At 33.9% G+C, this 17123-nt stretch overlaps 1 protein-coding gene across 1 annotated transcript; it reads right to left on the bottom strand.

The window, feature by feature from the left end:
• Positions 1-12488: 12488 nt before the first annotated feature.
• LOC104113891 (glutathione transferase GST 23-like) lies at positions 12489-13959 on the bottom strand. The gene is made up of 2 exons (XM_009624207.4): positions 13564-13959; positions 12489-13086 (listed from the first exon to the last, which is right to left on the bottom strand). Exons 1-2 carry the CDS (start codon positions 13873-13875, stop codon positions 12724-12726), a joined length of 675 nt encoding a protein of 224 aa, XP_009622502.1. The 5' UTR covers positions 13876-13959; the 3' UTR covers positions 12489-12723.
• Positions 13960-17123: the final 3164 nt, after the last annotated feature.

Here is a 17123-nt window from a genome sequence, read left to right on the forward strand (position 1 = left end):
TGAGATAGAAAGAGAACCTTTACACATATAGCCAGCAAATTTACTGTTTACTTCTTTTTGGTGGTATATATATAGATATATATATATATATACTATTCATTCGCTAGCTATTTTTAATTTAAGCAATTGACTGGACGGTTATTTAGGTTAATTCTTCAACAGAAAAATTATACATTAAAGTTGTTTAGAATGAGCCTAGTGCAACTTTGTAGCTCGAAACAGATCATTGGAGTTGGCTCAAACACAAAAGATAAGCACGTCCTCCGCCTACTTGCCTAGCGAACTTAATTTAGACAATTTTGATGGGAGATAAATATGTCTTTTTGTTAGAAATAAATTCTTATAAGAGGTAATCTTATTTTTTTTCCAGATTAATTTCCCGAAAAAAATAATATAAGCATCAAATTTATTTTTCGCTAGTCTATATCTGATTTTTCTTGTATGTACCTTTTCAACCTTTTGAAAGTACTTTTCTTTAAATGTCAATGTACTGAAATTTACGCCACTTCTCAATATGAAAAGCTTACATGGGCCAGTGTTTGGGCCTACTAGACTTCTGTAGGGTGAAATTAAAAAATAACCAGATTTATAAGTGGTGATTGAAAAATAGCCATATAGTAAAAAATAATCGAAATTTAGTCATTTTTCATGTAAAGATAAATATGAACGAAAATACTATTCAAAATCCGAAAAATATTCCAGCATAATATACTGGAGTTCGAATTTCTTACATGTGAACTTCCAGTATAATATACTGGAGTTCCAGCATCATATACTGGTCCAACATAATATGGTGGAAGTTCATACATATGTGCACCAATTTTCAGTATATTATGTTGGAATTTTTCGTGTTGCAGTAAAATAGTGACTATTTTTCAATGACTTTAAAAAGGGATTTTTACCTTCCTATACACTATTTGAAACCTTATTACCCTCCCTACTCAAGTTTCAATTTAATTAAATGGTTATATACATTTTACCAATTATGTATAAATAAGTTTTAAATGAGTATCCCTTTATATTATGAATTGAATGAGGAATATCGGTTATTTCCTTATCCCTTTATACTTGCCCACTCTCTCTCTCTCTCTCTCTCTCTCTCTCTCTCTCTCTCTCTCTCTCTACTCTCCTTCTTTGTTTTCCCCCCAATTTTTCTTCATTTGATATTCTCTGTTTTTTATGCTTTCTTGTTGTATAGAGTTTTAATGGAATTCATCAATGGATTTCAATCATTTTAACTTAGCAATTTTCTTTCATGTTGCATAATTGGTGTTCAAATTAAAATTATCAATCAATAAATTTTGAAGGCGACTCTCCACCATTTACAGCCATTAAAAAGCTTTAAAATAAAATTTAGGTTTTCAAAAATCATTATTTGTTTGGAATGGGTGTTGTTGCAAATAATTGAGAATATTGTTTGGAGTTTATATCTCAATTTTGAGAGTGTTTTAGTGAAGATTAGACATGATTTTGGCTGAATTTCAGATTGAAACTCGAAGAAGAAGAAGAACACATGACATACAATATGTTTATGAAGTTGTAGTAAAGTTGTATTATAATTGTATGTAAATTGTATTATATATATATAAAACTTGAATATTGTATGAAAGTTGAAAATAGTTGTATAATGTATGAATCGTTGTATAAAATTTGTATTTAAGTTATCAATACTATATTTTTACATAAAGTTGTTGATATGTATCAAAATTGTATTAAGAGAGTAAGTTTTGATTGGAATTTTAGAGAGGAAGAAGCACACACCATAGACAAAATATATACAAATCGGATACAAAACATATACAAAATACATATTGTATAAAAATTGCATAAAAATTATATTTAAGTTGTATGATATTGTAGTTGTATTTAACTGAGTATAAATAATGTATGAAAGTTGTAGATAAGTTGTGTAATATATAATATGTGTATATTCGTGTATGGGATATACATGGATATCAATTGAGATACATGTGTCGTAAAGACATTTTTCAACTAATTTCAGTTACGAATTTTGATTCAAACCAGTCCAAATCACTTTCAATTTTTCTCTACTTTTTTATATAACTTTGTTCAAGTATTTTCGATAAATTTCAGCCACACCCACTCAAAAACAACTAACAAATTTTCAGATTTCAAAGTTAAAGTTGAATATTCTAAGATTTTTTAATTGAAACTTTGCAAATTTTAGTTTCCTTTCTCGACTTCACCAATAAAATGACTTTCAATGCTGAGACAATTGAAGTAATCGACTTTAATTATTGAATCAATTTCCCTGTTTAAAATTTTTGGGATGAAAATTCCTATATTCTTTTAAGTTAATTGTTGCTAACCTAGTTGTTGTGTCGTAATCCTTGAATTTTTTAGATGAAAACTGCTACTGGATTTGATTGCTAAATATTTTTGATCTGGAGAGAAGAGGGGAGAGAAGAGAGAAAAAAAGAACAAGGTATAACTAAATCCCTTGATTGAATGCACTAATAATGGATTGGGAGCCTTTTAAGTTGGAATATATATAATTTGTAAGTAATCCTTGTTTAGGACGGGTAATATATAAAATTAGAATAATTTTGGTAAATAAGTTTCAAATATTGTATATGTTTAACAAAAAAATAGGATTTTCAGTCAAAACCTATATTTAGAAGAAATCAGGTTACGGATAACCAAATGATACTTTACTTCCTCAACAATCCGTTTGAAAAGATAGAAATAAAAATAACAATATAAATTAGCAAAAATAAATAAGGAATAACAGTTGATCCCTCAAATTAAGTAGAAGGCTTTAGTAAAGCAAGAAATTGTAAGTATATGTAATGCTTGGAACTTGTCCTTACAAGCGAGAATCACTATCATTATATAAGAATGTCTAATCATAATATTTTCCCCTATTTATGACGAATTCATTATGAGCATTAATGATACTGATTGTTTGTTATTGTTGATAACCATAACTGACGCATTCGTAGCTATAAATGCCTTATAACGATTCTAATTCCCTTTCCTTATTTATTATTGGTTCATGAATCTTTTCTCCTTTTTGGCCTTGATTCATTCCGTTCGCGCCTCTTCTTTGACAGCTATTTAGGGTCGGTCATCTGTTCTTTACTATATCGTAGGTATTTGATCTGTATCTTCCTTGTATTCTTAATTTCACTAATTGAGTATGCTAGTTGTCACTTCACCATTGTTCCACATGTCATGCTTTGTCAGCTCAGTAAGGTTCCACGTGTGACATCTTTTTCTACCAGTACAAATAGTCCCCCCACTTTCTGAATATTCTTCAATTGAATAGTCAGGAAGTGATAAGTATTTATGGCGGGAATTCTTTGCCGCCGCTTTTCGAGTATCATTGTGTTTTGCGACGTATGTCACGTCTATTTAATTCATGTAATCACGTGCCTACTTTTTCAGCAACTATGGAAGTTTTTGAAGAAATTCCCAACTTTCGTGCTTGGGTAGATAAACTGCTAACTGTTGCCCATATGGAGAGAAGATCTTGGAAATACCTTTTACAAAGATTTGGCTGGAAAGTGAAGACGCACGGTACTTCTTCCGCTTACTAGCTTTCCTCTTCTCTTCCTTGTTGGTTCAAGAGTTTCCTATTTTTCTCTTTTTCTTTGCTAGGATTTCCTATTCGCGGCATTAGTCCCGCGTATGTTCCATCCACAAGGCTTTCCGTGACTCTTGCTTAAGAAAGAATTTTGAGTTCTTCTTCTTCAAAAAGGAAGATCGATGGAGCTCTGGCTCTGATGGTGAAGAAGACGCTGAAGAGGGCTTTTTGGTGCGAAGGCCACGTGTCAGGAGACACATGATTTCAGATGGTGAAAATATTCCTTCTCACGACCCTTTACCAAGTTCAATCCCTTTCAGTCTTACGAATGAGCCAGTGGGCGCTCCTTTAGTGATTTCTGATGAAGAAGCTAATGATCCTTTCCAAGATTCTGTTGAAAAATTATTTGCTCGTGGCTTCGAAGATAATGAAGATTTTGGACCTATTTCTGAAGAATTGCCCCTTGCCTCCCTTCTAATCTCAGTCTCCGTTAATCCACGCGTGTCCTTACCTGATGCTACTTCTGATGCTACTTCTGATGCTACCCCCGTGGCTGCTTCTACTTCATCTGCCATTCCCGTGACTACTTCTGATGTAGAAGTTGAACCTTCTAGTATCAAGAGGGCAATAAAGAGAGTTGTTGTTGAGGTTCCTGAAAGTGAAAACTTGTTGAGAAAATCTAGGCAAGCCGATGTGTGGTTGAAACCTCTGCTAGGTCCCACGGAGAAGTCGAAGTTGGAAAGTCATAGCTCGTTGACCTGTTCATTCTTCCTTGAAGGTACGAGTTCAATTATATTTCCTTTCTTTTCTTTTGTTTACTCATAACTCGATCCCTTTTTTTGCAGATCAACTTGATTGGTACGGAGCTTATGAAAAGAGATATTCATGCGGACCAACAAGTTATTGACTACCGCACCGAGGCTGATAATTGTAAAGGACAATTTGAAGGTCTTCAATTGAAAAAAGAAGTTTTAGTAGAGGAGAAGAATGCTTTGGAACAACAAATGAGAATGATTCCCACTGAATTAGCGATTGAGAAAGCTTCTTCTAGTCAAGTTGGTAAAGATAAGGATATTCTTGAATCCTCTTTTGCTGAACAACTTTCTAAGGCAACTAAAGAAATAAAGAGTTTGAAGGAACTTCTTAATCAAAAGGAGGTTTATGCAGGAGAGTTGGTTCAAACACTTACTCAAACTCAGGAAGATCTCCGCGCCTCTACTGATAAGATTTACTTCTTGTAAAGTTGACTTGCTCCTTTGAAGACAACTTATGATGCCTCTGAAGTAGAGAATAAAGAGCTGAGAGCCGAGATTGACCAGTGGGAGAAGGATTATGAGATTATCGAGGATAAGCTAACATTAGATGTGAGTTGGTTTTTCCTGAACACACGCCTCGAGACTCTAGTTGAGGCCAACCAGGAGGGTTTTGACCTTAATGCTGAAATAGCCAAGGCTAAAGAAGCAATTGGGAAAACTCAGCAACATCAAAGCTTTTCCTCACCTGAAGTCGAAGACCTCAGAGGTGATGGAAATGGACTCGTTCCTGGTGGAGCTGATGTTCAAGCTTCCTCTTTTCAAATTAATCCCTCTTCTCCCGTTGATGATGTTCCCGTGGATGATACCCCCATAGATGATGCTCCTTAGTTTTTCCTTTTTTAATTTTGTTGTTTTGTTCACAACTTTTTGGTAGAAAGTTTTTGGGAAGGTTGTATTTACCGTTTATTTTGCTCTTTGATATTTGAGCATTTTCTTTGCATTTAAAAATACTTAAACAGTCTGTGACTTTAATAAATGCGAATTTTTATAAAAGAGGGCCCTTTTATGTTAACGGCACTGATGAAGATGACGTATCATCTTCATATTGATGTAAATATATGAAAGACGAAGTAGACATGAAAAATAATAATTTGAGGAAGTTTTATGCTTTGAACTTTCAAATTTCGTACATCATTTTCATTTATGCATATAACACTTGTACATCATTTATGCATACAACACTTTCATAACTTCTTTCTTTGTAATGGATTTTTGAAATACAAAATCGGGTCTATTATCCCGTGACTAATTTTTGGCCTTAATCTAAAACTCGTAACTCGTGTCCTTTTTTCAAGTTTATGCCTTTCCAAGTTTTCTTCAAGGTTTTTGATTCAGGCTTCTATATGCATAGTCCCCCAAGTATTGGAGCTTTGAAGTATGAAATCTCGAACACTGGATTATTCCTTGCTTGTGGTCCACTTCCTGGAAAGGAAAATACAAACGGGACTCGGAGATATATATTTAGATGATGACTGCATAACCCATTTTCTCATCAGAAAGGTTGTAACCTTGACCGGGAATTATTTAGTATTCCGCGTGCCTTTCGGGTCTAATATCATCATTTGGTATGAGCTAGCTTTTTGCCTATCATCTAAAATTGTTAGTATAATTGAAAAGAACAAAATAAATTTGTAACTGAGTGATACCCGCCCATGTGTACTTTCTTCATCTAAAAGTAATATTTCTTCAGATGAACAACATTCCAATTTGATGGTAGTATCTTGTCATCCTTGGTTTCCAACTCATATGCTCCTTTTCCAGCGATGCCTCGAACAATATAAGGGCCTTCTCAATTTGGACTCAATTTTCCTGTATTAGCCGCTTTTGTTGATTGAAATACCTTTTTGAGGACGAAGTCCCCAATCTTGAAGTATCTCAGATTAGCTTTCCTGTTATAATATCGCTCGATCATTTGTTTCTGAGCCGCCATCCTTATTAGCGCCGCTTCTCTCCTTTCCTCCAGTAAATCTAAATTCATTCTCATCTCTTATTCATTTAACTTCTCAGTTGCATGTGTATACCTCGTACTTGGTTCACCTATCTCAATTGGGATTAAGGATTCAGCTCCATAGACAAGTGAAAACAGAGTCTCTCCTGTGCTTGTTTTTGTTGTCGTTCGATGAGCCCATAAAACTCCTGGTAACACTTCGGGTTATTTATCTTTTGACTCTTCTAATCTCTTCTTTAAGTTATTAATAATAACTTTGTTTGTTGACTCAGCCTGCCCATTGGCTACAAGATGATAAGGTGCGGACATTATCCATTTAATCTGCCAACTCTGAAAAAATTCTGTATTTTTTGTGCTGATGAACTGTGGGCCATTATTACACACGATTTCTTTTTGAACTCCAAACCGACAGATAATGTTTCGCCAAATAAAGTCCGTGACTTTTTTTCTCGCACCTGTTTAAAAGCTCCTGCTTCTACCCATTTTGAAAAATAATCTGTCAAAACTAATAGAAACCGTACCTTTCCTTTAGCTTGAGGTAAGGGACCCACGATATCCATGCCCCACTTCATAAAAGGTCACGGTGAAATAACTAAATATAACAACTCCACTGGGAGATGTATATTGTTGCCATATCGTTGGCACTTCTCACATTTGGCGACAAAACTTTTCGCATCTTCTTTCATTTTTGGCCAATAATACCTTGCTCTAATTAGAGTTTTCACCAATGATCTTCCTCCAGCGTGATTTCCACAATGCCCCTCATGTATTTATCTCATCACATATTCTGTTTGCGAAGGTCCGAGACATCGTGCTAAAGGTCCTTTGAACATCTTTCGGTATAGATTTCCACGACTCAAACAATACCGGGCAACTTTTCGGTGAAGTAACTGAGACTTTTTCTTGTCTTCAGGTAAAATTCCATACTGCAAAAAGTTAACAAATTCTTCCTCCAATCCCAAGTCAAATTGTTAAAATTTACCTCATTTTTATCTTGGTTGAGAGCCGAATGAAACAAATGTATTACTATAACATTTTCTGCATTTGTTATTTTTGCAACAGACGCGAGATTAGCTAACGCATCCGCTTTTGTATTCTCTTCCCTGGGTATTTGCACAACCTTCCATGACTGAAATTGTCTGATCAATTCCTGTGCCTTTTCCAAATATATTTGCATTCGTGCCTCTCTCTTGCTATGTAAGTCCCCTGCATCTGGTTAACCACTAGTTGCGAATCATTTTTGATTATAATCTGTTCTATACCAAGTTCTCGTGCTAGTTTCAAACCTGCAATCACAGCTTCGTACTCCGCTTCATTGTTAGTGATGAGATAATATTTTATTGCTTGTCTTATGATTTCACATGAAGGTGGGATTAGTACAATACCTAAACCCGCTCCTTTAACATTCGAGGAGCCATCGGTAAATAAAATCCAAGTCCTCGGATTAGATCCGATAATTTCTTGTAGTTCCTTTTTTGCTTCAGGAACAATATTTGTGCTGAAATCCACCACAAAATATGCTAAAACCTGTGATTTTATTGCAGTTCTAGGCTGATATATTATATCATATTCACTGAGTTCTATTGCCCATTTAGCTAACCTATTGGATAGTTCTTGTTTATGCAATATATTCCTTAGAGGAAAAGCAGTTACTACAGATATATGATGACATTGAAAATAAGGTCTCAACTTTCTAGATTCCATAATTAATGCTAAAGCAAGTTTTTCTAAGTGAGGATATCGTGTTTCAGCATCCAACAAAGATTTACTAACATAATAAATTGGATATTGTTTACCTCTATCTTCTCGCACCAATATTGCGCTTACCGCCATTTCTGATAAGGCGAGATAAATGAGTAGCCTTTCTCCGTCTTTCGGTTTGGCCAGTAAGGGCGGATTTGACAAATATATTTTTAGATCTTTGAGGGCTTGTTGGAATTGGTCAGTCCACTCAAATTGGTTTTGCTTTTCCAATACTGAAAAGAATTTAAAACTTTTTTCTGAAGACTTTGAAATAAATATTCCCAAGACTGCTATCCTCCTTGTTAACCTCTGCACCTCTTTTTTGCTTGTGAGTACATATGATATCTCCTCAATGGCTTTGATATGTGCATGATTCACTTCAATACCCCTGTTAGAAACAAAAAAACCTAAAAAATTACCTGAAGCCACGCCAAAGCACTTGGCGCACTTTTCTGGATTTAGCTTCATATTGTATTTGCGGAGAATTTCGAAAGTGCTTGATAGGTGTTGAAAATAATCCCCTGTTTGTATTGACTTGACTAACATATTATCAATATAGACTTCCATAGTCTTAACTAGGTGTTTTTGAAACATTTTAGTCACCACTCTTTGATACGTGGCTCCAGCAGTTTTAGTCCGAAGGGCATAACTTTGTAACAATAAGTCCATCTGTCTCTAATAAACGAAGTTTTTTCTTCATATAGAGGTTCCATATTTATTTGATTATAACCTGAATATGCATCTAGAAAACTTAACAGCTTATGACCTGCGGTAGAATCAATCAATTGATCTATATGCGGTAAAGGAAATGAATATTTAGGGCAAGCTTTATTTAGATCAGTATAATCTACGCAAAACTGCCATTTTCCATTCTTTTTTAGAACTACCACAATATTACTAACCAGTTTGGGTACTTTACCTCTCGTATAGATCCAATTATTAAAAGCTTTTGTACCTCATCCTCAATCACTTGATTTTTGAAGGACCCTTGCTTCCTTTTCTTTTGCTTGATTGGTGGGTACGATGGATCCTCATTCAGTTTGTGGGTCATCACCTCTGGTGGTATACCTGTCATATCTGAATGCGACCAAGCAAAGCAATGTGTGTTAGCTTCTAAAAATTTAACAAATTTACCTCTCATTTCTGGGCTTAGTTTTGCTCCGATGTAAACTTTTCTATCTGGCCGGTGCTTGAATAACATGATAGCTTCGAGTTCTTCGGTTGTTGTTTTGATGTTTTCATTCTCTTGTGGCTCTTGAATAACATTGGGTCTTGAATCTACATCTGTCTGTCCTGAAATGCTTTCAGTTGAGGTTTGTATTATTATATCCTCAACTGAATTCTGTAGTTGCTATTTCTCATCTGCCACATTATTCGATGTGCTTGAATCTGCCACTGAATTGATACTTTTAGAGGCTTGCTGATCTCCACTGATTTGTCGAATCCCCCATTGTGAAGGAAACTTAATAACTTGATACAATGTAGACGGTACATCGTCCATATCTTGAATATATGGCCTTCCAAGAATCATATTATAGGCCATGTCAGCATCTATCACCTATAATTTTGTATCCTTGATAACTCCCTCTGCAAATGTGGTAAGAACTATTTTCCTTTTTGTGATAACACTTGAATTATCAAATCCAGACAAAGATCGTGCCTTTGGTACCACCTTGTCACTAGCTTGCATTTCATTAACCACCCTTAGCAGAATAATATTTACGGAGCTACCTGGATCAATCAAAACTCATTTTACGTTAGTTTCGTGTACAAGTAAAGATATTACCAGTGCATCGTTGTGAGGAATTAACAAGCCATCCGCATCTGCATCATCAAATGTTATACTGTCTTCATCCAAAATGCGGCGAACTCGCTTTCCATGAGTGACCGTGAGTTTTGACGTCTTTTTTGCAGTTGTATATGTCACAACATTGACCTCATCTTCCCCACTTATCACATTGACTGTTCTATTTGGAGACGGAGGTTTCGGAGGCTCTTGTCTATTCTTCATATATGATTGCCTACCTTTATCACTGAACAAGTCAGTTAAATAACCCTGCTTCAACAAATGATCAACTTCGCCTTGTAATAACCTACAATCTGCTGTTTTATGTCCATGATCGTTGTGAAATTCACACCAGAAATCTGAATTTCTTTTGATCGGGTTTGATTTCATTTCTTTAAGCCACCGCACCATATCTCCCATACTTATTAAAATAGCTACCAACTCGAAATTACTAACATTAAAACTAATCTCCAATCCTCGCATCTGTATTGGAATCTATGCCTCGCGCATCCCGTCCTTTTCTGAAACTGGATGATGAACCCACCTCTTTGTGCCTTGATCTGGAGTCAGATCATATGTTTTCCTGTTTAGACCATGAATCCCGTCCTGTAGGTCCCATGTAAGGTTCATACCTATTTTTTTCGGACCTTTTTCAGATTCTGAACGTCTCGAACTTGCTCTTTCATCAACCCTTGGTTGTGTAACCGTATCTTTTTCTATCCGTGACTTAGTACTGTACCTGTTGTATATATCATTCCATGTTGTAGCAGGAAACTCTCGCAAACTTTCCAATCAGTCTCCTCGTAACTTCTGAATTTTTCTCGTTTAAATTGCCCATGAATGCCATAGCTGCCCAATTATCAGGTACTCGTGGTGGCATCATCCTTTCTCGTTGGAATCTATCCACAATTTCCTTGAGTAATTATGTATCTCCTTGTTTTACCTTAAATATGTCTTCCATCCTTTTTTGCAACCTTTTGAGCTCTCGAATGTGCTTTTATGAATGAATCTGCAAGCTTAGCAAAAGAATCAATAGAGTTTTCAGGTAAAAGAGAATACCATATTAATGTCCCTTTCATGGGTGTTTCTCCAATCTTTTTAACCAAAACTGATTCGATTTCCTGCTTGGTTAAGTCATTGCCCTTCACGCCAGTTGTAAATGCAGTTACGTGATCTCGAGAGTAGGTTGTTCCATCATATTTTAGAATATCAGGCATTTTGAACTTTTTAGGAATTGGCAGTAGAGCCGCACTTGGCTTCCAAGGTTGTTGCGATTACTTATCAATATTCACATCTTTTATTACGGGAGGTACGCAAGGTATTTGTTCTATGCGGTCGTTCTGCTCTTTCAACTGTTTCTGCAAAGTTAGTACCAAACTTTATAAATCTGAGTTATTAGGCGTACCTGACTTCCCATCGCGATTGGGAACTCCTCCACTACCAGAGTTATCGAGCCTCGAGCGTGGGTTTTCTAAAGTTGCCGACTCGCCGTATTGGTTGGTGGAGGAGTTTGTGGCACGTTCGGCAACCCCCTAACAAAGGCTTGAAGAGCATTATTCACGTGCTCTATAATTAATTGCTTTAAAACGTCTTGTTCTATGGTTTGTTAATCACCCTGATGATCATTAGCGTGTGATGTGGATCTCTCAGGTGATCCTTCACGGGACTGACGAGGGGATTCTGTTGGAGAGTGATGTGGTGATGTTCTCTCTTGTGGGTTTAGTTGGTTATTTTCGTTACTAGTTGACATAATTTGGTTGTGAGAAAGAAGATTTTGGAAAGTAAAAAGATTATCAGATTCCCGGTAATGGAATTAATTTGCTTAACCAAAAAATAGGATTTTCAGTCAAATGATACTTTACTTCCTCAACAATCCGTTAGAAAAGAGAGAAACAAAAATAACAATATAAATTAGCAAAACGAAATAAGGAATGAGAGTTGATCCTTCAAATTAAGTACAACGCTTTGGTAAAGCAAGAAATTGTAAGTATATTTCAGTAATGCTTGGAACTTGTCCTTACAAGCGAGATTCTCTATCCTTATATAAGAATGTCTAATCATAACATTTTTTTCTATTTATGACAAATTCATTATGAGCATTAAATGTATTGATTGCTCGTTATTGTTGATAACCATAACTGACGCATTCGTAGCTATAAATGCCTTATAACGATTCCGATTCCCTTTCCTTATTTATTACTCGTTCATGAATCTTTCCTCCTTTTTGGCCTTGATTCATTCCGTTCGCGCCTCTTCTTTGACAACTGTTTAGGCTCGGTCATCTGTTCTTTACTATCTCGTGGGTGTTTGATCTGTATCTTCCTTGCATTCTTAATTTCACTAATTGAGTATGCCAACTGTCACTTCACCATTGTTCCATGTGTCATGCTTTGTCAGCTCATTAAGGTTCCACGTGTGACATCTTTTTTCACTAGTACAGTATAGGAACGAAAAAATTTCTTTGAAAACTAGCTAGCCCGTGCTATTTTTACGCTTGTGTAACTGCTTGAACTCTCCGCCGCCCATATGTCACAGGCCATCGATCCAGTTAATCAATAGGCCACAGATTTCAAAAGCAAGATATCATCGACATTGTTTCATTTTCCAAATATATAAATTATCCTAATACAAAACGTATACACAGACATATATCTTAATAACCATACAAAGAGCTCATTATCTGCTCATAAAGGAGGTTCCAATTAATAGACTAGTTTTTCACAATACAAGTTAGGAATGGATAACAGTTCAATCTGCATTGAGTAAAACATAGGAATAGGATACTTGTACTTTAGACTCAAAAGAGAAGAAGGAAATGTTCAAGACTTGATCAAACAGGAAACATACTTAGAATATCTCTATTATTTGGAAAATATATATGTCCTCAACCTTGTGCCGCTGCTACAATCATTTCTCGACGACGTTTGAAATAAGCTAGCATTGCATCCCGATGTGGGGTATTTTGTTTGATTACAGGGAGTTGCTTAAAGTTATGTATCCAAGCATGTAAACGAGGAAAAGTACTAACTGAGTCGAAGACCTTTACTTCAGCAGCTTCTTGTATGACTTCCAGCCATAACGCTATCCACCCAAAGACTATGTCACTTAATCCAATTGTGTCCCCGCTAAAAAACTTCTTCTCTCCAAGACCTTGCTCTTCTATAATTTTCAACACTTCCTTTGCTTTTTCAGTTGCCTTGACTTGCTCCTCCCCTATCTTGTGAAATATTGCGAAAACTTCTGGGCTCTATATTAAAAAGAAATAACATGTTACTTGTTGTTACAGGCCTATAATAACTAAGTAAATTTGATCCATGTCTAATAATATAAGAGTTGAGTTCTTCAAGTTTCATTATATTGTTGTGACATATGAACAAAATTTTCATGTTTTTGGCTCAAGAAAAATGAATTAAGTCTGCAAGTGATGGTGTGTCGCAAACCTATCATAAATAAAGTATAGTATCTATCCTTCCTTAGCGCTTAAAATTTTAGATGAGGTAATTTACTCAATTTAACACTTGACAATAACTAGCATGTAATATCAAGTTTTCCTTAGTTACGGGAAAGTTGGGGCCAATTATATGAATCCTCAGTAAAAATATTCTAATGCTAGCTAGAAGTACTCTACATTAATTTCCTACTGATATTTAGATTTAAAAACTCTTGGCAAACATTGGACCTAAAGTAAACAAACTAACATGACAAAAATTAAAGATTAACTTACCTTATCTTCTCCGAACTTGATCCAGAATCTAGCCTGAGCCCTTTCATGAGGATCCTTTGGTAGCAAAGGATTCTGAGGCCATGTCTCTTCGATGTATTCAAGTATGACTGTGGACTCTGCTATTGGTTTTCCAGCATGTACAAGAACAGGAATCATCTTATAGATAGGGTTGTATTTCAAAAGATCATGGCTCTTGTTTGAAAGATCTTCCTCTATGTATTTATAATTGATACCCTTGTGTTTCAGAGCCCAAATTACCCTATAACTAAAGGGACTTGGAAAAGCTCCTAGTAGTTTCACTTGGTCTTCCATTTTTTTTCTCAGTCGAAGCTAATACAAGTTGTGATTGTTTGCAAATTTCAAGACTCAACTTATTGCCATTGGTAATTTATCTTGACGCTTGCGCCGGTCTTTGAAATTTCGACCACATATTAGAATTTTTTATATGAACACATAGGTCAATTAGTAACGATTTAACTTTTTCTACCAAGTTGAATAAAAATCCTACTTAAAAAATGAGACAGGTGGAGTCACGATAGAGATTCTATATATATATATATAATGATCTTCTGATGGCTACTTAATATTTGTCTCACCTGACAAATGAGCAGGTAAGCGTCGGTCGGTTCTGTTCGATTTTGTAGAAGTTAGGTTCGGTTTATTCGATTTTTGGTTTGTGATTTTAATAACCAAAATCGAACCATAATAACTTCGGTTCAATTCGATTTATTCATGTTCGGTTCGGTTTAATCGATTTAGTTTTTCGGTTTCAAGCCATCGAAAAAATGTTACGAAACAACAAAAATAAATTTCTTGTTGACAGAAAAAGAAAAAAGAAATAAAAAATCCCGTCAAATACACGAAAAAGATAAGAATCTTTATGCAAGAAAAATCATTCTTCATTACAAAAACAAAAAAGAAAATAGTATTAGTAGTATCTTGCGTTAAGCTTGCATTGGTGCAAAATATTTAAAGTTAAACTATAAAAATTCAAAATCTTCCTACTTTAAGTTTTGTCTTAACATATATTAATCTGGCATGATTCGATTTTTTCACTCATTTGAAAAGTAAAGATTTATTTAATAAGTTTCAAATTGGAATTGTTACTTATTGTCATTTTATGTTTCTCTTTTTATTGATATTCCGTGATAGACTTTTGATTTTATGTATTTATGTGATTTCTGGTAGTTAATTTCTTTTTGTTACTAGCATATACAAATTCATTATTGAGATGGTTCAAATTTCTTGCCGTACATGTTTTTTGTAAAAGATATGTCGATCTTGGACAAGACAACAATTATAGGTCTGACACACCCAATGGTGTGGGATTCTTTAGTTTGAGAATTAGTTTTCAGCTTTAAGACTAAGAAAGAGTAACAGGGTAAGAGACTAAGAGTCCAAAAGCTAGTAAAAAAAATTTCGATTTTTCGGTTTAATCGAAAATCGAACCGTTAAAACAATAAATCGAAAAACCGACATTGAATAAATCGAAATTTTCGATTCGACCGATTTTTTTCGGTTCGGTCGGTATTATGCCCACTCCTACAAATGAGTGATATTTTCATTTATCAAGGGTCCATCAATTATTGGCCACTTATTCTCTCACATTGGTTGATGCTATTATTCTTATGTAAATAGTGAATCGGTAACTCCTTTTTTCTTTTGAGATCTTTACACAAATAGCCGGTCATATTCATTATTTACTTTTTATAGTCATATACATAAATTATACAATAATTATACACAATTATATATATATAATACACAAATTATATATATATATATATTATACCTTCACCGACTATTTTTAGTTTAAGTGGTTGGGTGGATAGCTATTTGGATTAATTCTTCTTTACTTTTTCCCTTCCAAAGACAGTTTTAGAAATGAATAAATTGTTAAGCATAACATAACAAACTTATGACGGTAAAAAAACCATAACAAACTTATGTGGGAACCCGCTTAGTTTCTTCCTCATTATAATGTAGCTAGTCTTAAGGTGCACACGTTACGCGTGTACCCTATATCGATGAGCATAATTTTTAAGACTTATACATATATTATTAATCAGTATGTTTGAGTTATTAAATATAAACTAAAAATAATAAAAGTTTCTGAAAATGATATATATTGATTCTATTTAGGTGGTTAGCCATTTGAGCTGGTATAACTATTACTGTAGTAATTATAGTTATAAAACATAGGCAAAAACAATATGAACTAATAAGATCCATAATTGATATGAGTTAGAACACTTTGCAAAACAACAATTTAGATATCGTATGTATTTACAAAGCAAAAGACTTAGAGTCTGAGGACATAAATATCCTTAAATATTGAAGGACTATCGCCTAATATTATCGACTTTAATAACAGTTATTTCTCACTTATTCTTCGTGGACTTTGCCGTTTAATTTTAGATTATTTTTATATTTTGCAAAAAAATATATATTACATAATTCAAATAAGAATTTTTTTTATACAAGGTATTTAATATTAGAATCTTTTATATATATATATTCAGATAATGAAGAATTTAATGCAAAAAATTTAGTTGATTTAAACTACTAATATTAGAAAAAAAGCTTAATCTCAAGCAATCATATTCAAAAGAAAATAGAATAAGCAGAACTAAGTTGTAATCCCATGTTTTGTGAAATAAAGTATTTGAAAGAAATACTAATAGTTTAAATTATCTAAGAAATTTAAAACATTATTTTTTGAACCGAAGGATCAAAAAAATCTTTTGACTAAAGTGGTAGAATCATAGTTTACCTTGTCCTAACTCCTAAGTATTGGTTCGTGATAATTGAATCACTAAACAAATTAGTTGTAATATCTAATTATAGAACACAATCGTTCTAACTCTAACAAAATAAAATAAAAACAAATACACAAATAGCAATATTCTCAAAATTTAGAATTACATGTAAATTAAAGCTCATTAATATAAAGGCAAATGATTTATAGAAAGTAAATCGCATTTGAACTTCAAGTCCTAAATATTAGGATTTCTTATATAGTTCAAATAAGGGAAGATTTATTAAATAAAGTTATAGTTTTTTTAAAAATTCCTAAATATTAGTAAAACGACTGTTTTGTGTAATGCGAATTATATTTTCAAAGGGTAAAAAAGGTGAACGACATTTCGTTAAGGGCTTTCGTGCTTTTAATATAATATACTAATCTTAGAATACGTGCGATGCGCGTGTACTTTGTATCAATAAGAATAAGGCTTTTAAAAGTAACATAAAATATATTCAAAAGACATATTTGCATTATAAATATAAAAAATATTTTAAAAATATGAGCTTTTGAAAATGATAAATGTTAATCATGTTTGAGTTTGGTTCGCTTAAATAAGTAAAATTTTATATTTTTAGTTGATCTTAAAGTGGTAAATTGAATTGTAACATGAAAAAATTAACAACTATGTCACGTTGCTAAAATAAACAAATAATTCATATAAGGTAATTTAAATCTAAATTAGTTTTAAAGTAAAAAAAAATCAATTAGCCCAAATGGTTTCCATGATGTTCCCCTATATTTCTTACTACCATTG

This window comes from Nicotiana tomentosiformis, chromosome 1 (assembly GCF_000390325.3).
Source record: "Nicotiana tomentosiformis chromosome 1, ASM39032v3, whole genome shotgun sequence".
Lineage (NCBI taxonomy): Eukaryota > Viridiplantae > Streptophyta > Magnoliopsida > Solanales > Solanaceae > Nicotiana > Nicotiana tomentosiformis.